This window comes from Spermophilus citellus (genome assembly GCF_964194105.1).
Source record: "Spermophilus citellus genome assembly, chromosome: 4".
Taxonomy (NCBI): Eukaryota; Metazoa; Chordata; class Mammalia; order Rodentia; family Sciuridae; genus Spermophilus; species Spermophilus citellus.
This window is the reverse complement of record NC_138185.1, coordinates 159,516,017-159,539,665: the sequence shown is the minus strand read 5'-3', so window position 1 is coordinate 159,539,665 and position 23,649 is coordinate 159,516,017. Positions and strand designations below refer to the sequence as shown.

The 23,649-nt window shown below is 45.4% G+C and overlaps 1 protein-coding gene across 7 annotated transcripts in view; it reads right to left on the bottom strand.

Annotated features, from left to right (window-relative positions):
• Positions 1 to 495: 495 nt before the first annotated feature.
• Positions 496 to 23,649, bottom strand: part of SYNE2 (spectrin repeat containing nuclear envelope protein 2) — a 336,255-nt gene continuing 313,101 nt past the window's right edge. For 5 of the 7 annotated variants that reach the window (XM_081290325.1, XM_081290330.1, XM_081290326.1 and 2 more), the window contains 17 exons: positions 22,928 to 23,090; positions 17,158 to 17,345; positions 16,517 to 16,667; positions 15,796 to 15,978; positions 13,836 to 13,973; positions 12,799 to 12,993; positions 11,771 to 12,053; positions 11,153 to 11,221; positions 10,127 to 10,266; positions 7,852 to 7,966; positions 6,594 to 6,796; positions 5,219 to 5,419; positions 4,200 to 4,328; positions 3,223 to 3,414; positions 2,324 to 2,410; positions 1,705 to 1,754; positions 496 to 1,440 (listed from right to left, as the gene is read on the bottom strand). In XM_081290325.1, coding sequence (XP_081146451.1) covers positions 1,227 to 1,440; positions 1,705 to 1,754; positions 2,324 to 2,410; positions 3,223 to 3,414; positions 4,200 to 4,328; positions 5,219 to 5,419; positions 6,594 to 6,796; positions 7,852 to 7,966; positions 10,127 to 10,266; positions 11,153 to 11,221; positions 11,771 to 12,053; positions 12,799 to 12,993; positions 13,836 to 13,973; positions 15,796 to 15,978; positions 16,517 to 16,667; positions 17,158 to 17,345; positions 22,928 to 23,090 — 2,701 coding nt within the window. In that variant the 3' untranslated portion in view covers positions 496 to 1,226. The remainder of the gene's footprint in view (positions 1,441 to 1,704; positions 1,755 to 2,323; positions 2,411 to 3,222; positions 3,415 to 4,199; positions 4,329 to 5,218; positions 5,420 to 6,593; positions 6,797 to 7,851; positions 7,967 to 10,126; positions 10,267 to 11,152; positions 11,222 to 11,770; positions 12,054 to 12,798; positions 12,994 to 13,835; positions 13,974 to 15,795; positions 15,979 to 16,516; positions 16,668 to 17,157; positions 17,346 to 22,927; positions 23,091 to 23,649) is intronic. The other 2 variants (XM_081290328.1, XM_081290329.1) reach the window with 2 other exon arrangements.

The following is a 23,649-nucleotide window of genomic DNA, read 5'->3' as shown; positions in this document are numbered from 1 at the left end:
TGCAATTCATTCCAGAAAGAGATGGGAATACAAAAACTGGGTCATATGGTCTTGATCTTTTGTGTCCACCTTCCCTTTGGGACTTTCTTCATCTACTCCCTATTAGCACCTGAGATCATACATTGAGTCATTGACACATATACAAGGGTCCTTCCTCCAGACAGGGTGAGGTTTCTAGATCTCAAACAATCCTGTACAAAGTTAAATAAGTAGAATATAAATTTTACCTTAGAATAAAAAGCCCCTTATAATATTTTAAAAACAATTTTTGTTTAATAGAAGACTGCCACTGACCCACTTTGTGATATAATTCACTACAACAGTTTGGCTAATTTTTTTTTTTTTTAATGAGAAACATCTGAGTTGTACATACCACAGACAGCTTCAAGTTTCTGTACCAACCCCCGCCCCCCTGGCAAAATGGTTCAACCAAACCTGAAGCATCTCTTTAAACATTGAAAATTTTTATAAAATTAACTTACAAAAACATCCCTATCAAGTTTGTAGTTTGGCGTTTACTGTACATTAGTCAAAAGCTCAAGCTAAAATCTGATTTTTAAAAAAATCCAAGTTTACATTATTCATAGATTCAGCATTGTTAAAAAATATGCACAAATAACCACATCCATGCAATAAAATTTCTTTAAAAATTTAAAGCAATATAAAAGAGCAGATCTAGGTACTGAGCTGAACATTTTGGTTTATAACTGGTAGCTCAAGATCACTAGCTGATTGGAAGAAAACTGATTCTAAACATTTAAAATATGATTGTTTCAGTCAATCAGCTCGGTGCATATGAATTTTGGAACCATTTCTAAGGTGGGATCTGCTTGTTTCTCTAATATATATTCTGTGATGAACGCCACTGCTCATGGACCACGTTAGCTACGTTATAATAATGCTGTTTTACAAATAAGTCAGAATTTACAAAGTGCGAGACTCTTAGGAAAACTGCCCTTTCCAGAGTTCCCTCAACCAATCAACTAGCTTTGCCCAAATGCCCCGGGCAATTGCTGCAATAGTTCCCTGTCCCCAAGGAAGGACTTCATTTGAAAGCTGCCCTGGAACCCCAAGAGCCCATTCTGGACAAGCCCAGAGGTGGGTGTCCACGGCAGGTCCCTGGACATTCCCAGTGCTAAGAGTCACTCACACATTGGTCTGGGGCCACAAGCTGGGCACCCATAGCAAAGAGGCTGGTGGTATGGTGCTGGGACTGGCTGAGCCCTCTAGGTCGGGGGAGGCCCATTGGTGTACCGCAGCATGGGGTAGAAAGAGCGGGCGAAGTTGTTGGCCTGGGTGCAGCTGTAGTCCTCTTCGGAGGAGGGCAGCAGACAGGCCAGGAGCAGCAGCAGCAGCAGGAGCAGCTGCAGGGGCAGTGCTGCCCTGATCACCCTGGAGAGGAAGGAGCGCCGTGGCCGTGAGCTGCCGGGGCCAGACATCCTGCCAACAGAGGAGAGCTGATCAGCAGGTTCCAGAGGACACACTCACCTGCTCCCCTGACCCTCTGCTATGTAAGCAAGAAAATCTGGGGTGAGAGAGCCAAAGGCAGCCAACAGCTGGGGTCCTGTTTTGGAAGAGAAACCCTAGCAGTTTCCAGGAGAAAGAAAACCAGATTTCTACAAGGACCTGCATAGTGGCACTGGCAGAGCTGGCACAGTGACTGTGAACCCTGGGGAGTCACTCCCGTGACTGTGAGGTCATTACCTGCTGTCTGTCTCATTCTCATCTTCTGTAGTTCTCTCTGCTCTGACCTGCTGGGAAAAAGAAGCCAAAGAGTAAGTTGAAGACAGTTTGGTCCTAAAGTGATACACTTCTATAGCTCGTCTTCCTGCCACACTTGAGACTAGACTAAGACACCTGAGGTTCAACAATACTGAGTAAGAAATAATTGGGTTTGTTAAACTATCATGTTTGTTGATCTGATTTGAGGGAGAAATCAGGAAACCCCTTTAACAAGGGCCCTCGTATTTTACAATCTACTATGATCCCAAACTAGTGTAACTGAGTAGGAGACAATCTTTGAGTCAGGACTTTTAAAAAGTATATTTTAATATTAAAAAAAAAATCTTTGGAGGAAGAATTTCTTTTGATTAGAGTTAAAGCAGATCTGTGCTGTCAGGAACTGTCTAAAGGGGTCTTGGAGTTCCAAGTTTCTGTCATCTCACGAGTGTATGGGGCTGGGGTTGTGGCTCAATGGTAAAGCGTTTGCCTAGCATGTGTGAGGAACTGGGTTCGATTCTCAACACCCCATACAAATAAATAAATAAAATTAAAAATAAAAAAAATCACGACTGTGGTTCTGACAGAAGGCAGGGGCTCTCACCTTCGCTTGGGGAGCTGCCATGGCTGCTGCAGAAGGCTGGTCCCCGGAGTCTACCTCCTCAAAGTTGAGCAGAGATGGGTCTGAGTTCTGAAAGCCACACCCCAACAGTTCAGTTCAGAACAGTCACAAGAGCACAGAACCATGCTTCACACAGTCTTCTAGGCCCTGCTCCCTCCCCAAGCCTACAGCTCCTCCTGAGCAGGGTCCTTCCCTTGCTCTCCGCCCTTGACTCGAAACCTTTTCAGACAAGAGAGAACATAACCAGGGCAAGGCCAGCCATGTGCACTGATTCCAGCTGACCAGGGGCTCACCAAGGTCACTGTGGCCATCGAGACATCAAGTCTTGGGGGTACAGGAGGAAGTAGACATTCTAGAGTAGAGGGACCTGTCCCAAGTTTGGGGAGCCCACAGCCTGGGCATTCCTTTGGTTCTAAATTTTATCCCATTTTAAAGAGAGGGAAGTTAAATAAATTAGAGAAGTGGTGAGAACAAAGGGACCAGGACAATAAAGAGGACGTGAAACCTCTGAAGTGAGTGGGGTGATGTGGGAAGACCAGGCCCTCATCCACTAAGGCAGATGTCAAGGGAAACTCTCAAGAAATAGCACTATTGAGATACAGGTGAGAGTGAAGCCTCGAGTCTGATCGATCTGAAGGCAGAAATGATGGCGGATGGCTGCTTTCCATAACCCCAGCCATGACAATTAAGGCAGTTACCTTGCTCTCTCCCTTTTCACATACAGAACACATGTGAGGAGCTTATGCAACTTTTATGGCCACGCTCCACTCAGACCACCTGCTCTCTCCTGGCCTCCTCGCCACAGCAAGGCTACACACCCTGCCTTCTGTCTGCCTCTACTGTGACATCTTAACCCTTAAAAAAGCCACCAGGGGACTCACCTGGCTTCCCCGTAAGGACATTAAATCTTGGGATACTTGTTCTTGTAACTGTTTGAGTTTTTTCTGGATGACATGGACCTTCTCTTCAGCTTCAATGTAGTCTTCTCCATGCCCCTTAACGAGAAGGCTGGTGGAGAGCTCCTGTAGGGAGTTGACTTGAGGCTGACGTTCCACTAGTTCCTTTTTCAGTTGCTGAAATAAAAAGTGTGTGAAATAGTTGTCCAAAGAGAAGCTGGTGTGGCCACCCGAGGCTTTCTCAGTTCCCGATGAATGCTGAGCCTTCTACTTTGCCTGTGTCCTCAGTCTAGCACTGTTTAGAACGCAAGCAGGTTGCACCCTGTCCCTGCTTTTTTATTCCTTTCCACTCTGCAGATAATTATGATGCTGGAGAAATCAGAGGAAAGGAATGAGTGGGGTGGGGTAGGAAGACCTGAGCATCCAAAACTTTGGTACCTACAGGAGTCCTGGAACTATGTCCCCAGGCCTTATGTTTTTCAGGATGTAATTTATTTCAGAAGTACCTGGGATTGAACCTAAGATCTTATGCACTAGGCAAGTGTGCATGAGGCTGTACCACTAAGCTCCACTCAGCTCTTCTGATATTTAGACAGTGTCTTGCTAAGTGCCCAGGCTGGCCTAAAACTTGCAATCCTCTTGGCTCAGCTTCCTGAGTTGCTGAGATAACAGGCCTGTAATGCCATGCCTGGTTTGTCAGGGTATTATAAACACTTATGCCCCCAATTCCTGAGAGTCTGAAAGACTTCTTGCTCTATCTCTTCATCTCTGCAAGTCATTGTGCTTCACGATTACAGAGGGTTGCTTGGTGGACAGCAAAGGGAACATGAGAGCCAAACTCCTGAGTCACAGCTCAGTCACAGTCACAGCTGCCTCTGGCACTGTCAGTGCCCGGGAGCACTCTGACCAGCTGGAGCAGCCAGCAGCCAGTGATCTGCAGAACCCTGGAGAAGGGAACTTACCATTAGTTCTTTCTGGCACTCCTGGAGGACCTGGCGGTTTGCCTTTGGAGTGGTGACATGAGCCTTCTGCCTCCGGTTCTCAGCACTTGCCAGCCACAGGAGCAGGTTTTGACTTAATTCGTGGAAATCCTTAAAAAACAACATAATCTAAGCACTGCGCCTTCTGGGCACCATGGGAGAGGAAGTGCCAAGAAGGCTGCAGGCTGCTTCTCAGCCATCAGTCACCCATTCTTCTAAGACAGTGAATAAAAGGGCCACATCTCAATTACAGTACAAGGCCTCAAACCAAGCCAAGGGGAGAGCAGGGGGAAAGTGCTAGCAGAAAGGAGGGGCTTCAGGTCATCCTCAACCAAGAGACCATGTGCATTCTTCAACAAGTTCACTGGGCTCTGTGGCTAAGGGAGCTGGCCCAGGCTGTGGTGGGCTCTGTTCCCTAAAATGGGGTCACAGCTAAACAGCAATGCAGTGTTAATAAATGCTGAGCACTTATATGTCAGGCACAGGGCTAAGATGACACACACCACCTCATTTAGTTCTAAAAAGGACCTGGGAGACAGGTATTAAAACGATGCCCATTTTTCAGATGAGAAAACCAAGACTGGGAGACTCAGTGATTTTGCCTAAAGTCCAAAGCTATGAAGTCGTACACCTGGATTAACTGTTCCTGTGGTCCATGACCAGGTCTGCCAATCACTCTGGCAGAAGGACAGAGATGGGGCAGTGTTGGGGTGGCATTCCCAACCTACAAGAATGTTTGCTGTGACCCTTACAGGTCACAGGGGGTGGGTGAGGCCAGGAGACTCAAGGCGAGCACTGTGTGTGTGTGTGTGTGTGTGTGTGTGTGTGCGCGCGCGTGCACTGGGGTGCATGACTCTTTGGAAACACACAGTAAAGCACACATTTCCTAGTACAAGCCACATTTGTGCCAAAGCAGTCTGATGATAATAAAAATATCTGCTGCTCCCACCACATGGGCCTGGCCGCTGCCGGAGACAGGGCCTTGGGCTGAGTCAGCATACCTGGCACTGCATAAGCGACTGCCGCAGGTCCCCTCTCCAGCTGTCCACTGCGCCCTGGACCGCTTCCCAGCGCAGACCCAGCTGGCGGAGTCTACTCTGGAGCTCTGTGGCTTCGGTGCTCTCAGTTGGCAGAGATTCCTTGCCGCTCACATTGACAGAGACCATTAATGCCTTGTAGTTGTCAAAAGCTTTTAATATCTCCTGCCACAGAGGGAAATGAGTGGGCTAAGTGCTCTGGAAAAGGAGGGGCTCCTTTGAACCTCAGTAGGGAGCAGGCCTTCCACACACTTCTCCGGGCTGTGGCTACTGAAACGCAAGTGACCTCGCTTGTGACTGGCTGGGAAGCATCAGGTGAGGGAGCTGCCTTATAAGGCCAGGGAACCTGGCATGCTAGCCCGCACGGCCCGACAGCAGAGGCTGGTCTCCTTGCTGGTGGACTCGCTGGACTAACTTCATGCCTGGAGGCATGAAGCGACCCCGCTGACTGCCACAGCCCTTGCTCTGTGATGGACTTAATAAAATTTCTGGACCCAGATTCAAAGTCTTTTGGATACAGTATATATCATTTTTCTACCTCCAGATATCCTAGAAATGTTATTTCTAAGATGAATGGGAATCCCTGATATACAAACACACAAAGTAAAATAAAAGTACACTTATGAAGAGTGCTTGGATACCCCAAGACCCCTTGCCCAGGGCCTCTAGAGCTCAGGCTTGTGTTTGGAACACCTCCAAAGTACAGGGCTTGAACTGCCCCTACTCTGCTCCCTAGGCTGGTACAGGTGGAGCACAGGCTGATTATGGGGTGACAAATCCCAACAGTATGGTAGGGTGACCAGATCAGGCCACAGGATCTACCAACCTGGAACTATACATATAGTTCAGACTTAAAGGTGCTGGACAGTGGCCACCAGCACCTCCACAGTCTCGAGGTAGCTGGGTACAGTGGTATCTGTCTGTAATCTGAAGTCTGTGGCAGGAGGGTTACAAGTTTGAGGCCAGCCTTAGCAACTTAGTGAGACCCAGTCTCAAAAAAGAAAAAGGCCTACGGACACAGCCTAATGGTTAAGTGCCCCTGGGGTCAATCCCCCATAATAAAAACGACAACAACAGAAAAGTCTAGAGGTGCCTGGGAAATCAGATCTGTCCATCCCTGGGGAATCTGAGCTATATCTCTCCAGCACTGCTCTGGGTTTCAATCATTTGTAGATACTGTTCCATGTAAAAATAGAACTCTGCGACCTTGTCAGTTACAGAAGTGACGTGAAACAGGCTGACCTCTACCACGCTCCATCTGTGAGCTGCCACCTACCCAGCCCAGCAGTGCATTCATGTGCCTGTTCTCAGCTCCTCTCCCTCCAGGCCTCCAGCTCACCTGCAATCTCTTCACTCTGGGTTCCATTTCCTGGATGGTGGAGGGAGGCTTTGCCATCTTTAAAGTTTCAAGCTCTGCTTCAGTTTTTCCCAGCCAAGCAGTGATGGCGCTGATATTAGAGTTCAGCTGCTGCATGTTTTGTTTCATTCTGAGTTTACTGTGAAGCTCTTGTGCTTGAATCAGTTCCCATCTGTCAAAGGCACCTGAAACAAAGCCACCAATTTAAAAAAAGCAATAATGCAGACAGACTTCTCTGGCTGAAGCTACTAGGGGTCAGCGTGGTAAAAGTGTGTGGGACGCACGCCCCTTGCAGGAGGATCTGGGTAGGGTTGTTCTCTTTTCCAGAATATGGCACAGTGCATTTATCTGTGCCACACTCCCAAAGGCTGGAAAGAGGCGGGGACTTGGGGAGGAATGGGACCCATGTGTGCTCTGGTCGCCTGCTCAGCATCTCAGTTCTCTGTTTCCTCCTTTGGTCCACACACAATCACACAGAACATCAGCTTCACTTTAGATTTCGCTGAGCAAAAACTTTGACAGATATTGGTCTGGTCTAATGAGGGGACACTTGAGAACACTTTATCACCTTTATTTTGATTTTTTTTTGGGGGGGGGTACTGGGGATTGAACCAAATCCCCAGCTCCCCCCCCCCCGCCCACCTTTTTAATTTAGAGACCGGGTATTTAGAGACACCTGTCTCTAAATAAAAACTAAGTGCCTCACTAAGTTGCTGAGGCTGGCTTTGAATTCAAAATCATCCTGCCTCAGCCTCCTGAGACTTCACATTTGATATATATATATATATATATATATATATATATATATATATATATGAAGTCATTAAAAACTTCATCATAGGAGGCATATTTTGTCAATGTTTAAAGAACAGTTTCCAAATTAAAATGAATAGGGACTCATAAATACAAGTTATTTAATCTGAAAATAATATTGGCTGTTGTAGAGTAAGTTTAATAGTTTTGGTGAATCATATGTTGATCAATTCCTAATTTTGGGGGGGTGAGTGCTGGGGATTGAACCTTTACCGCTGAGCTATATCTCCAACCCTTTTAATTTGTCCAGACTGGCCTCCAACTTGTGATACTCCTGCCTCAGCCTCTGGAGCTCCTGGGATTATAGGTATTCACCACTGCACCCAGCTTAATTCCTAATTAATATTCTGTCAGGTAATGTTTCAAATGCTCAGCTCAGCCCAAATACCACACACAACCTCTCTGATACCCGCCGGCATAGCAGTACCTGATGGCTGTCCTGTTAGGGTGGCCAGATGCTCGTCTTCCTGCTGAGGGCTGCCGTTCAGGACTCTTGGACTTTCTTTGCCACCATCAGTGCCTGGATGTAATAGCAGCTTTCCCTAGAATGAGTCAATTTTTAAGTTACCATCTATAAAAATTAAAGTTTTCTGAAAAATGACTGGGTTCAGACTAATAGGCAAGAAATAAGGGTACGGGGCCCTTTGCTTTGAAGGGCCACTCTCTAGTAATATGGAGGTGGCTTCGTACGTGGTTAGCATTTATAAGCAAACAGAGCCGAGTGGAGAAACAAAGCCTCTGCAACAGGGGCTGGGGCTCAGTGGTAGAGTGCTCATCTAGCATGTGTGAGGCACTGGGTTTGATCCTCAGCACCATTTTTAAAAAAAAAAGAATAAATAAAATAAAGGTATTGTGTCCATCTACAACTAAAAAAAAAAAAAAAAAAAAAAAATTGAAAAGCCTCTGCAGCAGCTCAGGAAAGGGCAACATGGCAGCAATGGGAATAAAATTAATTTGGATGCTTCAAGGTCCCCAGGAGAACTGTGGGAAGAAATCTAAAAACAATCTCTGTGCTTACTGTGTTGGCACGTTCACATTTCCACAGCATTTTCACTATCCCTCCCATCTCCCTACTGAGGTGGCTGGACAAACCGCCTCTCAGGGTGTGTGTCCTTCACAGCACATATTCACTGGCTCTCTATTATCACAGAGCTGAATGGACTATATTACTCAAGCCTTTGCAAAAATAAAAGTGTTTCTTTTAGGAAAACTATCCTTCCTTTTTTTTGGATTGAGTCCATGTGGCCTATTTGTGTGGAATGAACAAATTTTTAAAATCCTTCAAATTTGTGGGGACATGCCTGCTTCAGACACAACAAAAAGGTTTGAGTTTTTGAAATTGGCCAGATGAAGGACATGAGAAGTGTAATGGCTTGGGAGAAGCAAACCACATGGGCCCAGGGTATGTGAAGCACAGGTCAGGCGCTGGGTCTCTTCCCCCCATCTTATCTCACACCAGAAGGGCAGATTAAGTGAGAGCTGCTTGCCAAGCAAAAGGAAGTATTTCTGAACTATATGTGGCCAACCCATTGTTAAATGACTGGGATTGAATGTGTGAAGATGATCCATCTCCAAGTGTGTAGCCATAGTCACTCCTAGACAGAGGGCACTCTGACTAAATCTCCTGATGCTTACATTGCTGTTGGTTTCTCTAAAAGATGGTATTAAGATAAAAGGGATGCTTTAATTTTAATTCTCTTGTCACTAATCCTCTGTACTAAGAATGTTCTGTGGCCCATAGTAAACTCTAGGCTGTCCCCCACTTGCCCAGCCGGAGCATGCTAAGAACTCATGTAACTGAGAAGGGACAGATGCTGTGACTACCCCTCTCCCCCAATATGGCAGCAGTAATGATGACCTCCACTCCTGCGGGCCTTCTTTTACCTTTACACACATCAATCTTAGCAACAATTATGCAAGGCAGGGTTATCCTTGGGTGAGTCAAGCTCACAGAGGCAAGACAAAGTGCCTTAGGTTCTGCAGTCATGAACTGGCAGGGCTGGGAACCCAAGCCACCATCCACCATGGCCTGCCATCAAGTCTAAACATGAAGTCATGGTGTTTTGCTTAGGATGTGGTCAAGAGGTCAGTTTAACAGGGGAAAGGGTCCTGGGGAGGGAGAAAGGGAAGGAAAGCAGGGATATCAGGGAATGAAACAGATCAATTTATGTGTTGTGCATGTATGAATATATCACAATAGGTCCCATTATTATGTATAATTATAATGCACCAATTAAAAAAACAATAAAAAAGATAAACATAACCAAGGCTTGGGAGCTCAGGAGCAGTTCAGGAAGGCCCAGTAACTCGTCTCTTTAATTTTTACATGGAAAACTGACAAAACAGAAACAATTACTACTATATTATGTCAACGTACACAAAGATAGTTTTGGCCAGAAACCTCTCTGGTCTGTTTTCCAGGGTCCTAATGGAGCATGGATGGACAGTTTGGCAGAGATTTTTTTTTTTTTTTTTTGGTGGTGCTAGGAATCACCCAGACGTTGGGACCTTGGGCCATGCTAGGCAAGTGTTCTACCACTGAGCTTTATCCCCAGTCCCTCAGTAGAGCAACTGTCCCATGAGAAAACCAATTCAAGATGTGCCTAGGGAGTGACCACATGTAATTTGCACCAAAAATCTCTCTTAAATTTTAACTCTTACTCATACATTTGGGTTACATTCCCAGGAGAGTCAAGACTTACATAGGCTGATTTGTAAGGGGTGCTGGAACCCGAGGGGATGGGTGGTACATTCCTATCACCTTCCATTTGTTTGTAGTGATGCTTGGGACAAGAAGGGCTGTCAGGAACATGCCACGAGTGGCCATCAGAAATGGATTTACCTGAAACAAAAAGTTGCAAGTGATGGTCTATTTTGCAAACAAAGGATTCCTCTTTAGTGACACAAAGCAGGTCATGGGGAATATGGCATCAGGTTATAGTGTCAAGATGAGTTCCTCAGCTCTCCTTGCAAAGCATGCATGTTTGCAAAACGTCAGTATGTCTCAGGAGGGGATGAGATGAGTCATGCAGCTGAGCGGCATCGTGCTGCACTAGATGGGATCACAGCGGAGCACAAGGAGCATGAGTGGCTGTGGGATGAGTGGCATTTTGAATGGAGCTGGTATCTTGAGTAGGGGGGTGGAAGTGGGTGGCCAGGTTGGATCTGGGGGCCAAGAAGACAGAAGGCCTCTTGGAATTGAGGGGAAGGGGTGACCTTGAAGATGGACTGGAGACCCCAAGGGCTGCTGCTCATGGCTCTCCCCCACCACAGAGTGAAAGATAAAGGTTAGAGCTGCAAGTCGAAGAAAGGAGGTTGTTTTTTCTCTCCTGCAGCAGAGGCAGGGGTACCCTCACCCCCACCCACCCAGCCCAGTCCCTGGAAATGGTCAGAAGCAAGGAAATAGTTCCAAACCAAGCCACCATGAAGAAAAGCTTGGTCCATGCCAAAGGACTTCAGTTAGATGGAGGAAATGAAAAAAGGCATCATGAAAAAATTCCTCCTACATAGCCCTGTGGGGAGGAGGGCCGGCATGGATATGCTCTGGTGAGGGCAGGGAGCACGCAGCTATGGGTGAGTAAGGCAGTGTAAATACACCATGACACGAGGACCAAGGCGCATGGTGTCCACAGAAGGCACAGGGCAGACGGGACATGGGAGCGAGGGTTAGGATGCAATATGCGTCACGGGACTCTGCCATGTGGAGACGTGCACGGGCAGGGGCCTACCAGAAGATGCTTTCAAAGTTTTTGTGGTCATTTTAAGATAGGCCTCAGGATTTTCAGGGATTTCTACATCTGAAAAAGAATAATGTCATTTTCCTCACTGGACATGCCTGTAGATTAATGCCCAAGTAGTAAGTTAACAGTTGTGAAACATTGTCAGCCGAAAGGAGGAAACTAACTACTCTATCTTTTTTATTAGAAGAGTTTTGAAACCAGGAGTTTTTTTTTTTTTTTTCTTTTTTCCCCCAGCTGACCTCTGATTGCCTGCTGCAGTGGTGGAGGGAGGGGAAGTTCTGTAGAAAGAACAGAGATGCTCAGTCTACTGAGGCTCCGAGAAACTCCACTGAAAAGTTAGCTGAGGAGTCTCCCCAACAGCGAGAGCCATCTGTGCGTGGCTTTAATGTCTGTATGTCAATTTTTTGCTTTTTCACCCTTTCACTGGCTTATAGGAATGAGCCAGTTCTCAGGTAAGTCAAAAGGTGGACAGGACAGAACCCAGGAAGCTATAGAAGTCTGTCTGGGTCGGCCACAAGCTAGACATCAAGAGCTGCCCGTGTCACTAGGGTGCTAGGAACACAGCCAAATGGGTCAATTTCTAGGACTCTGGGGATCTGCCATTACCTGAGAGTGCACTGTAGTATGGACCTTCCTCATCTTCTTCGTGAGAGGAGGAGCCCCCCACGTCACCTGTGTGATCCCACTCCAGAGGGATGGAGTCCACACTGACAGGGGTCTCACAGCCAGACCGCTCGTGGCTCAGAGCAGGGGGCACAAGATGGCACAGGGACTGGGGAGACGAGGGTTCCTCGCTCTCTCCCCTTTTATGCCAAGAGTCGGTCTGGATTTCTCTGGGGTCTTCCATGTCTGTTTCGGTCTCAGAAGCTTCCTTTTCATCTTCCAAACCCTAAAGGGAAGAGTATCCAGCTTTTAGAATTAACCAGTTCAAGGGCAATTCACTTAGAAGGAGCCCTGGAAGTCTGCCTGGCTAGCAGCCATCACCAGCATTTCTAAGGCTGATTCAAAAAGAACTGTACCCCCAGGCTCTGCTTATGATTATTTGAGTTTAGCCAATCTAGAATGGGGCTAGAATCTGTATTTTTGCAAAATCTCCAGCTATTTCCAAGATAGAAAGCTGAGGTATATAATCAAACTTAAATAACTTTATCTGGAAGGTAGGGGAAAGGCCGAGCAAACTTTCATGTTAGTAGCAAATTCCTCCAAGAATCAGAAAGTTTAAAAAACAAAATAAAACAAAAACAACTTCAAATCTGCCAACAAAACACCAGAAAGGCACAGATATTAAAAGCTTTCACACATTAAGAAACACATTCCCAAATTTGTAATAAAAAAACCATAACAGTTTTCAATGAATTCTCGGAGTACCATCATGTGCCAGAGGAGCCCTGTACTGAGAAATACATTGAAAACAGGTCAGAGGAGCAGGAAGTTTTAGAAATATCATCCTCTCCACTGGGTAGTGGGGACTTGGAAGTAATCACAGCTCTATTTAATAAAAGCAGAAATGAAAAATTTCAGCATAGGCTCAGTGATTTTTAACCATAAAATCAATCAGTTGAACCTCTACAAAACTGACATCCCAATTCTTTAAGCGGTCTGGTGGAGCCCTGGGCAGGTCGCCTTGCCCTTACCGGAGCGTGGGAGGTCAGGCGCCGGTGGAAGCGAGAGACCCTGCCGAACACCTCCTGGCAGTACCGGTGCAGCTCCTCCAGCTCGTCCTCAATCAGCACAGCATCTAGGGGCTCGCTCTTCTGAATCAGCTGCTCCCCAAACACGATGAGCTGGTCGATCTTGTTGGTATTTAACGTAATTTCCTGTTGGAAGCCCTATTTAGAGGATGAGAAAGAGAAGACTTCAAAAGAAAGAAAATTGCCCCCGGGGCGTCCAGTGCTATGTTCAAACAGGGCCTTAGGAAAAGGCGCGTCATTTTGGTTTTGTTCCTATTTTCATTTTGTCTTGTACCCAGGACTCCAGCTTCATCAATTTTTAACCAAGTGACAATGATGATTTAATAGTTTAAAAAGGCTGTATATGTATTTTTTACCTCCTCCTTCTGGGCACCGATTTTTTCCAATTAATAAATTCTAAGGGTTTGACATCCTTGGGTGTGAGGGAAGGAACTCCTCTGGTTGATACTGGGTGAACACAAGAACATTTCCCATAATAAGCAACCAACGGGCATCTGTCTGCCTCAGGTGAAATAATAATGTTTATGGGGGTGCCATTAGGGGAGAAAGATTTTCATTTCTCATTTTCTTCTAAAGTCTAGCTAAGGAGAGAATAACCATGAGATAAACCTAATTTGGATATTGGTTAAATCTGTTCTTGGCACCACCAATGATAGATTTCCCTTTCATTATACCCAATTTGAGTGCTAGAGAAACAGCATTGTATGATGTTTCTATTTGGAACCTAAAGCAAATTCTCCCCTTGGATGATTTATAAGTGGCCATCAAAAAGGGGGAGGGGGCCTCATTCCAATGACTCCTCAACTACAAGGATTAGTGTTCTTGCTCATGAGAACCCAGTAATACATAGGTAAGATGCAACCTAGCTGCTCAAAGAATTCTGGAATTTGCTCTTAGAGCATCAGGTGAAATCTGTACTTGGCCAGGGCTCCTCCTCAAAGCTGTCATCTTTGAAAAGGAGCTGAGGAAGCAGCCCTTACATTCAGCTGGCGCATTTTGTCATCAGCATCGCTCTCGGAGAAGTGCTCCACATTGGTTAGCTGCAGGTCCATCTCTGTGAGCCACACCAGAATGCTCTCCCTGGTGCCCTCGAAGTCCTCCCTCTGGTTGGTGAAATGCTGCAAAGGAGAAGAAATCAGATCTGTACTGACCTTGGGAAAAAGTTCAGGTAGTCATCACCTTTGGCTCAAAGGAAAGGGTGCCCGAGTGCTCGGGAAGACTTGTATCCGGGGTGCCCAGGAAGCCTGAAAGCACTGTACACTGCAGCCTGGGTCTGGTCCTGGCTGTGATACCAAACAAGCCCCCAACCTCTGAGCCTTGGTTTCTACCCTAGCAAATGAGGGAAGTGTGGGAATGTTGATTAGGATCTCAGAGGTCTTTTCAAACACTTGAAATTCTGTAATTCTTTAAGTCAGGGATTTTCCCCTGTCCACTGAGGAACCCCTTAAGAGGCTGGGCCAGGCATGGCAGATTTAGCAGCAGCTTCAAGATAGAAAAGTGCAGATTGCAGGGCTGAACCTGGATGACTGACTGCCCCACTTGCCTTTGTGTAATTCTGAGCATGTTGGAGACCCAGAGGAGATGCATCACCTCCAGTTTAGGAGGCTCTCAGATGGGCAGCCAATTTCCAGAGAAATGTGGCATTCAGAGCCAAATGACCATTTAGACTAGTAATAGTCCAATCAAGAAATTAACACAATGAGCTGGCTGTGGTGGCACACGCCTGTAATCCCAGCAACTCAGGAAGCTGAGGCAGGAGGATCACAAATTCAAAGCTAGTTTAGCAAGGCCCTAAGCAACTCAGTGAGGACCTGTTGCCAAAAAAAAAAAAAAAAAAAAAAAAAAAAAAAAAAAAAAAAAGGCTGGGGATGCTCAGGGGCAAAAACAACAACAACAACAACAACAACAACAAAACCAATGAAACTGTCTAGATTACTAGAAATGCTAGCCAATGTCCTCCTCAGAGGGTTAAAACCCAAACCAAACCAGAAACACCAAAACAAAATATTCTTATCTTTCTAAAAGGGTTTCAAAAGCATTCTGCCTTGAGAACAGAGTAGGGGTTAATATCACATTGGATAGCTCCTGACTATACTCCTTTAGCTGAAACCTGGACTCAAAAAGGTTTACCTTATGAACTACAGAAATCCAGGGTGAGTACATACAGTTGGCTCTCTGTATCCTCAAGTTCTACACTGGAGGATTCGACCAACTGTGACAGAAAGTATTTGAAGAAAATTTGTCTGCATTGAACATCAGGACAAGACAAGACTTTTCTTGAGCAACATACTGTAATAAGTATTTACTTATATTAGGGACAATTAATAATCCAGAGACAATTTAAAGTATAGGAGGAGAAGATGTGCATAGATTATTTGCAAATATCACACCAATTTGCATGAGGGACTTGAGCATCCAAAGAGTTTAGTCTCTGTTGGGGGAGGGGGGTCCCCACTGTATTATTGAAACACCAGCCCCCAACCTCTGAGGTTAGTCACTGAGCTGTAAAGAATAATGGCTGCCCCCTACCTCTGCAATGCAGAGGGGCACATGCATGATGGGGTTTATGCATATTCCTGGGGGCACATAACAACACACAGACAGGCAAAGCAGGGCTCTTTCTGTGTGTTGCCTCCACTGACCCAGGAAGCAGGGCCTGTGCTCTGTGGGCAGTCCCTGTGCTCACGTGCACACTGGAAGTTGTAGAGAGTTGTGTTTTGGTAACACAGATCACATCAACAGGCTTTAAGAAGCCCCAACACAAATCCCTCTGTAAAAATGAATGCTGGCAGCTGAGGGCTCCTTGGTGCAGAGAGAACACTAAGACAGGTTAGTCCTGCAGTGAAATCTCGCTGCGTTGTTACAAGCCTGCCACTGCCTGTCCCATATCGCTTCTCCCTGAAAATCTACAAATAACCCCTGTGCTGCAGGCAAGGTTACCCTGAGTCTCCGCAGGATGGCTGTCACCCGCTTCTGGAGGTTGTCCCAGCGCTGGTTGCCCTCGTGGACCATCTGCTTCAATTTGCTGGCCGTGTCGGTGCGGTTCTCCCTCGCCAGCCGCCGGTACTGCTTGTTGATGAGCTCCAGCTGAGTGAGCCGCTCGTGGATCTGCCGCTGGAAGGCCTGCAGCCCACGGAGGGGTCAGTGTCAAGGAGGCAGTGGGCTGGGACATCTCCCTCCCCGACCCCAATGGCTTGCTCTGTGTGGCCAGTCCCCAGTCTGCACAGGTAACAGAGGGTGACTTCACCAGTAGTTGTTGTTTTGGGTACTAGAGATGGAACCCAGGGGTGCTCTACCACTGAGTTACATCCCTAGCCCTTTTAAATTTTAATTTTGAGATAGGGTCTTGCTAAGTTGCTCAGGCTGGTCTCAGATTTTCCATCCTCCTACCTCACCCGGCCCAAGTTGGGATTTAGGTGTGCCACTGAGCCTGGCTATCCCCAGGTCTTTGATGATAAAGCACAGGCTCCCAAGGCCAGCACATGGCTGTTGGCATACGTGGGTAACACCTTGCAAAGCTGCCTTAGCAGCTGGTGGCAGGCTGAGGATTGTGCTGTCCCCTCCAGAGGTCGGGGAAGTAGGCCCTGGGAAGCCATTTAGCAGCTTCTGAGTGGCTGCTGTCTCGGTCATTAGCAGGAGGAAGGATGGGGAAGGTGTTTACCTCAAACCTCTTCAGCTCTTCTTTGGCATTTGTGTACAACACCTCAGAGGAATTGGGGCAGGCTGCTGTCCTCTCGGCAGACTTGAGCCAGTCCTCGAAGCGGGAATAATCATCTAAAAACTTCTGCCACAGGCGCCATGTCTCTTCGATTCTGATGGGGGGAAAGTGGCTTAGCCAGCCGTCCATTTCCACCCTGTGCCTTTGGACTTGTTTTTGCCTCCTGACTGGGCCCATTCCCAGCTGCCTTATGCTCACGCAGTTAGGGAGAGACCCTGCCACCCTTCCTGGGAAATAGCTGAGGATGCTGCCTCCTGGTCTGTGCACCTTCCTTCTGGAAGGGCCGAGCATCTCAGAGCTCCTGCCTCACAGCGCTAAAAAACAGGAGACAAGCTCAGCAGTGCTTCATGGCCCAGTAAACATGGTAAGCAGCAGCCACAAAAGAGCTGGGGGAAGATGGCACCACACTAGGTTTTTTTCCAATAAGTCCTTGGTAAACACTGGTCACCCCTACTGGGTCCTCTCTGCCAATACCTGGCACATTTCTAAGTGACGTGAAGAGAGCAATTACTATGACTAAAGGCAGGGGGTGCACAGAGTTCTGTAGGCCACAGCTCAATGTTTGGGGCCAGCAGGGTCCTTACTTCATGCGCCGCTCCATCGACATGGCACAAATGTTCCTCCAGCGCCTGTCCAGGCTTCTGGTGGTCTGCTGGATAGAGTCGCACTCGGTCTCGTTGGCACAGGCGTCAGAGTCATGCAACAGGACATCACAAATGTTGAACACGGACTCCACCCCTGCGCTGTGCTGTTCGATATCTCGCTGCAGATCCTAGGGTTGCAACAGGGTACGAAAGCCTTTGAGACAGTGGCAATGGATGGAAGGCTGGCATCAAAGGTTCACTGCTCATCCCTCCCCTAGTCTAGGGACACAGCACTTGGGACCAACAATACAGGCTCAGCCTGTCTTTGTACAGCTCTGTGCCACTGCACCTGACCTGAAGCCTGGATGGTGGCAACAGGTGAGATTTATGTGTTGAACTGAGTGAGGGTGGGAATGGTGTGGGGCCTGCTATGCACTGACAGGTGGCCCTGCTGACCCTGAGAGGCCACTGCTCCATAGACTTTAGGCATGCTTGCAATCTAATCCAAATGACCTACCCCAAAGGCCTCCACTTTAGATTTGGTTTCTGAACTATCCAACTCTCTTCAGCAGGAGCTGAGATGTTAGCAACAGAATTGAGCTTTTATGGCTCACAGAACTCTGGAACCTACAAAGAGCCCTGTGCTGTCTCTCTACATACGTCCTCCTGTGTGGGTAGCTGTAAGGGTGTGCATGGCCTCTCCATGAGCCCATCAGTGGCTCCACAGGTCCCAAGGAAGAATCCTGGGACTCCTCTACCCAGAGAGTGGGGCTGTGACCTGGGGAGGGGGGGGAAGGATCTCTGGATTCTTCTCCCATGATAGTGACAGAGATGCAGTTTCCCAATTTGGAAAAAAGAACACATATGAAAATGCATGGTCACAGGAAAAAGATAAAAAATTTCATAAGCGGAAACATGGGGCTAGAGATATAGCTCAGTGATAAAGCACCTGCCCAGCATGCATGAGGACAATACACACACACACACACATTTTTTCAATCATTGTGAGAGAATAATTCTTTCACATTCCATGGGTGGGCTGGGGAGTAGGGAGACAGATGAGGAACCTGTTTGTTTTGCCATTCTGGATGGGATAGGCTTCCCCTGACATCCAAATTATGTGATACGTGACAGGAGACCACACCATTAATCCTAGTAGCTGAATTATGTTGTAAAGTAGCCAGGACCAAGTTAAATTCTATTTCAATTGTTTGATAATACAACCATTTCTGAAATTGCACAATGGTTTAAGCAAGCCACTATCAACTCTACTAAGCTATAAACCAGTTTTCAAGAGGATTACTTTACAAACAGTGGCTGCCACCAGCTGCAGAGAGGTAGCTCAAGGTCATTCCAGGTCACCTCAGTATTTAAATAATTTTGGAGACAACTACTATATGCCTAGGTAGGCCTAATATTTTCTTACATTTCTTCTTTCAAGTGCACAATTTGAATCATTGTGTGTTTGGGTGGATTTGAGAGAACAAATGTGAACACTCCACCTGAATTCTAAATCAGCCAGCTGCTAGCACAGATCCCGAGTAGACATGGGCACCAGAAGAAACATCTCTTCCACTCGGTCACCCTGTAAGCCCAGGGAGAGATATGCAGGGTGGGTTTTTAAAGCTCTACAGCTCAGGAAGAGTATCAGAAATGCTATAAGGGTGGCACTATCCCCAGTGCCAATACTAGGACTAGCTTTAAAATTATTTCATTTAAGTTGAATACCAGTTTTTAAGAATTCTTACTGGTTTATAGAATTAGAACAGGTTTTTCTGAAATTTACTGATATTGATACATATCCTTTGAATTATTAAAGTAATAACAGTAATTTAGCACAGTAGTGCTAATTGAGTAATTCTGACAAATTAATTGAAAAATTCCCTCGATCTCACCTGGCTCCAACTGGGTAGAATTTGATGAAAATGCTCAGAGAAAGTCTAGTCTATGGATAAACATGAATGCCACGTTTTTTTTTTTTTTTTTTTTTTTGTACTAGGGATTGAACTCAGGGGCACTCAACCATTGAGCCACATCACCAGTCCTATTTTGTATTTTATTTAGAGACAGGGTCTCACTGAGTTGCTAAGCACCTCATTGCTGAGGCTGGCTTTGAACTTGCAATCCTCCTATCTCAGCCTCCCGAGCTGCTGCGATTACAGGTGTGCACCACCACACCTGGCCAAATGCCATGTATTAGATTCTTTGCGGTTAGCTTATATTAGTCATCTAGCTTATATTGAATAAATGTTTAAAGAAAATTTAATATAATTTAATAAATGACAGAAATGAGGTTCTAAACCAAGTTAAAAAAAAAGATCATCCACATTTTGGCTAAATAAAAGCAAAAGCCCTACATTTTCAACAACAAAAAACTACAACCACCCCCCAAACACCTAAAACACCAGAGTGGCCTACTGATGTTGGAATTTCATGTATAAAATCAAGTTGTAAACTATATTTTAAAATGTAGATCTTCCAAGTCCTAGACAAGTATTATTTTGCAAATTAAATAAAATAATCCTGCTGCTATGCCCACTGAGGCATGAAGCTGAACAATAATTGCATTTCAGAGACTGTCCAAACTTGGAGACGAACTGAGTTTAAGACATTGGGAAAGACTTTTGCCAAGGGTTTTGGAAAGGGGCTCCTCTTCACTCTGTTTTCCTGAGCAGTTGACAGTGAAGTTAGGAAAGAGCAGAGGAGGAGGAGGAAGAGGGCGCTCAGCAAGAGGTGATGGGGGGAGACATAAAACCAGAGAAGAGATGCAGTCAGGAAGGATGAGGATAAAAAGAAACCGGAAAAATAAGATAAAGAAGAAAATCACAGAGAGGAACCCATGGTGTGGTGGCTCCAGGAAGTCTCCATGGGAGGGGCTTGGGTGGCAAGCCAGCCAACCAGGGTAGTGTTGGGGGACGGTTAGGGGGCTTGGAGTGAAGCTGAGTGGGCCTTTGGGGAAGAGGCTATTTGGTCATTACAGAATGAGAGGGCAACTAAAAATGTCCCCAAGTGCCATCTGGCACCCTCAGGGATTCAACAAACAAACAAACAAAAAATCAGGAGAGAAATGTTTAAGACTCAGTGAAAGTGGCTCATGATTTGTCACTAATGGGTGCCATTTCCTTTGCATTTTGAAAGAATGACCCCATCAACAACTATCTAAAGAAGTTCTACCAAAGAAAGGAGAAACCCAGAGGACTCTCATAGAGTCTAATCCTTCCTCACCAGGTCCCTAAGGACATTACAAAGAGGACCCAGGGATATCATGGCTCTTTAGGGAGCTGGGGGCATTTGCAAGAGGCAATACTAGGCAATCCCAAGCTTTTGGGTCCTTTACCGGAGGCAATCAAGCAACTTATTATATTTATTAGGGATGAAAAAGTAAGGTTTTTAAAAAGTGATTCATAAGTTCATTTGTGTGCCACTTCTGTTTTTAGTGTTTTGGATGATCTAGGTTTAGTATAAGAAACACATGCTAGTTCATTCCATTCAACAAAATTACTAAAACTTTGCTCAGGTGGCAGAACAATGAAATGAATCCCCTCCCTTCCAAAGATGTCTGAATCCTAATTCCAGAACCCATGAATATATTAGGTTACAAGGTAAAGGAGAATTCAGTTTGCTGATCATTTGACTTAACATAGATCATTTTAGATTATCTGGGTGGGTGCAATGTGTTCCTGAGAGTCCTTAAAAGTAGAAGACTTAGAGGAAGATGCAACTATGGAAGAATGGCCCATAGAGACAATGTTGATTGATGTCTTAGAAGGTGGAAGAAGTGGGCCAGAATCCCAGAGATGTGAGAGGCCTCTAGAAGCCAGAGGGCAAAGACATGGATTCTCTTGTGGAGCCCTCGGAAGGGCAAGCTCCAGGTTGGTGCCTGGTCAGAACTGTAAGATTAATACATTTGCATTTTTAAGCTGTAAACAACAGCAATAGAAAATTAATATATCTAATTTATTTGCTGTAATGGTAGTCCTAAATACTAACTCCACAACTATTTTGATAACCAAAAGGGATAAGACTTCCATTATGGTAACTTTGAATTCTATAAAGAGGGAAACCTCGAATCCATTAGATGGAAATTATGTATCATTTCAGTATGGGAACAAATAGGCCAAGAGAATGGCAGCTCTAAATTGTACACTTTAGGAATAAATATCCTGCAATTTAGTGTGTCATATTTCAGATTTATGAAAAGTTAACACAGTTTTGAGCCTGTACTAAATTCAGCCAATCATTCTTTAAGAGCAAAGATACTGCCATCTTTCTTACTATTTATCTGAAAAGACTCACCACTCAGGATTGATAGTTGTTTGCAATGCCTTATCTATTAAGAGACTAGAAATTAAGAAATTTGTCCAACAGATTACATTTGTAAATGAAGCTGATGATGTTCCACTGAGAAGTGCATCAAAATCTCTAGACTGTCCACTAAAGTTCTTTGAAATTTATGTCATATTCTTTCTCCACAAAGCAAAGACAGAATTTAGATGACCTTAATAAAAAGACACCCTTAGATATTTGAAGTGGTAAAACCAGTAATAATTTGTAGCAATATTAAATCATACTAATTTGAAAGCCATTATAGGCATCATTCGAATAGTAAAGGTAATAGTAATAGCAAATACTTGGCTCTGTTTATAGAAGCATGAAATGACACTTGTAACCATTAAAAGGATGGACCGAACTCAAGAGAATGTCATAGAACAGGCAGCCTTCTGGCCTTGAATCTGGGGGAAATGTGCCAACACAAACTGTCTCTAAGCAGCTATGATAGATAGGATGAGCACAGGGGAGGTTAAATGGGACAAAACCAGATTCAAATCTAAGAATCATACGCCTTGCGTGGTTGGAATAATCTGCCTATAGCTCTGAAAGAAAACGGAGATGAACAAAAGCCACAGAAAGAACAATACAAACTTGGTAATTTAAAAAATAAAGACAAACTTGGGCAGTGCATTATGAAAATGGCATGTGAGTAAAATTTACAGAAGGCAGCAAAGTGGATTCAATAAACCAGTGATGTCAGAGAGCTCCTGCCAGTGGGTGCAGTGGCCAATGCTAGTGGAACTCAGTGATTTTTCAAAATGCAGATTTCCAAGGTTAGCTCAGAGCATGCACATATATAACTGATGACAAAATGCAAAGTGTGGTAAACTCTGCACAGCTGAGCTTCTTGGTCCGAGTATGTTCCTTTGCTTGTATAAAAGAATTTTCTTTTGAGACAGGGTCTCACTAAGTTGCCCAGGCTGCCTGGAACTTGTGATCCTCCTGCCTCAGCCTCCTGAGTAGTTGGACTGTAGGCATGCATATCTTATAATTTTTGTTTTTTAAAAAAATGTCTATCAGACACAAATAGCATGACCCCATGAAAACATTCCTTCATAAAAAGAGTTATTTCTTTTCCAACTTGTTGCCTTTCAAAATTATGTTAGCAAAACACAACAAAGATCAAAGTTCAAAAAAAAAAAAAAGACTAAACTAAACCCCCTAATTTCTCACTAAGATTAAGGTCTACATCTTACACACTATTTAAACTGTTTCATAAAGAGCTATGTGAATGGGTGGGCATTCAAGAGATGGACGCCTCACACATATAAAAATGCAGACAGGCAATCAGGGTTTTTTTCCTGGAAAAAAACAAACCGATATTATGAAATGCAAACATGCTGAAACACAGCAGATGATGTAGGCAGGTCTGTGTTTGTTATCAGACTTGCATCTTAGACACCTCTGCTGGGACACAGCTCACTTCCCATGGCCCCACCTGCTGCTCAGCGAGCCTCTTCTGGATTTCCTGATCGTCACAGACGTCGTAAACAACCGGCTTCGAAAGCTCAGACTCGATGCGAGCCAACCAGGTGCGAAGGTTGCTCATGTTTTTGTCTAACTGCTGAATAAAAGCAAATGTCTCCTTCAGCTTCTTCACCCTGAACATATTTGCAGAAAAAAAAAAAAAGATGGAAGACAAAAACTCAGCATTTAGTGATAAGAAAAAGGGACCAGCCAATAAGGGTGTTTGTTGGTGGGTAAAGGATCAAAACTTGCTCTGATCTTCTAACAGGAACGACTCTCATGTCACCAGAGTTCTCATAGAATACATGCCACTTTGCAAAACTGTCACCTCGGTTGATTTTTTCATATGGACTTAGCCTACCCATGCAAACAAGGATGTCCTATCATTCCCAAAATGGGGGCCCCCTTGAAGTCCTATCCATCTTGCTGGGCCTCTAGAGGTGAGATGTCACCATTTTTGGCTTCTTTTGCCCCGTTTCTGTCTTGGGTATGCCTGAGACAATTGTCTTCCCAAGATATTAAAGATGCCACACGCCTGGCTAGTTGGTAGTTAGCCCACAATGCCTCTCATGGGACCTTGCTCTGAGCAAGAGAAGAACACATGCCAAACCCACCACTTCAGCCAGGATCCATGGTGCCACTGAACCAGCCCATGTGGGTACTAGAGGGTTGCCTGTCAGTCAGAGGGTGGGG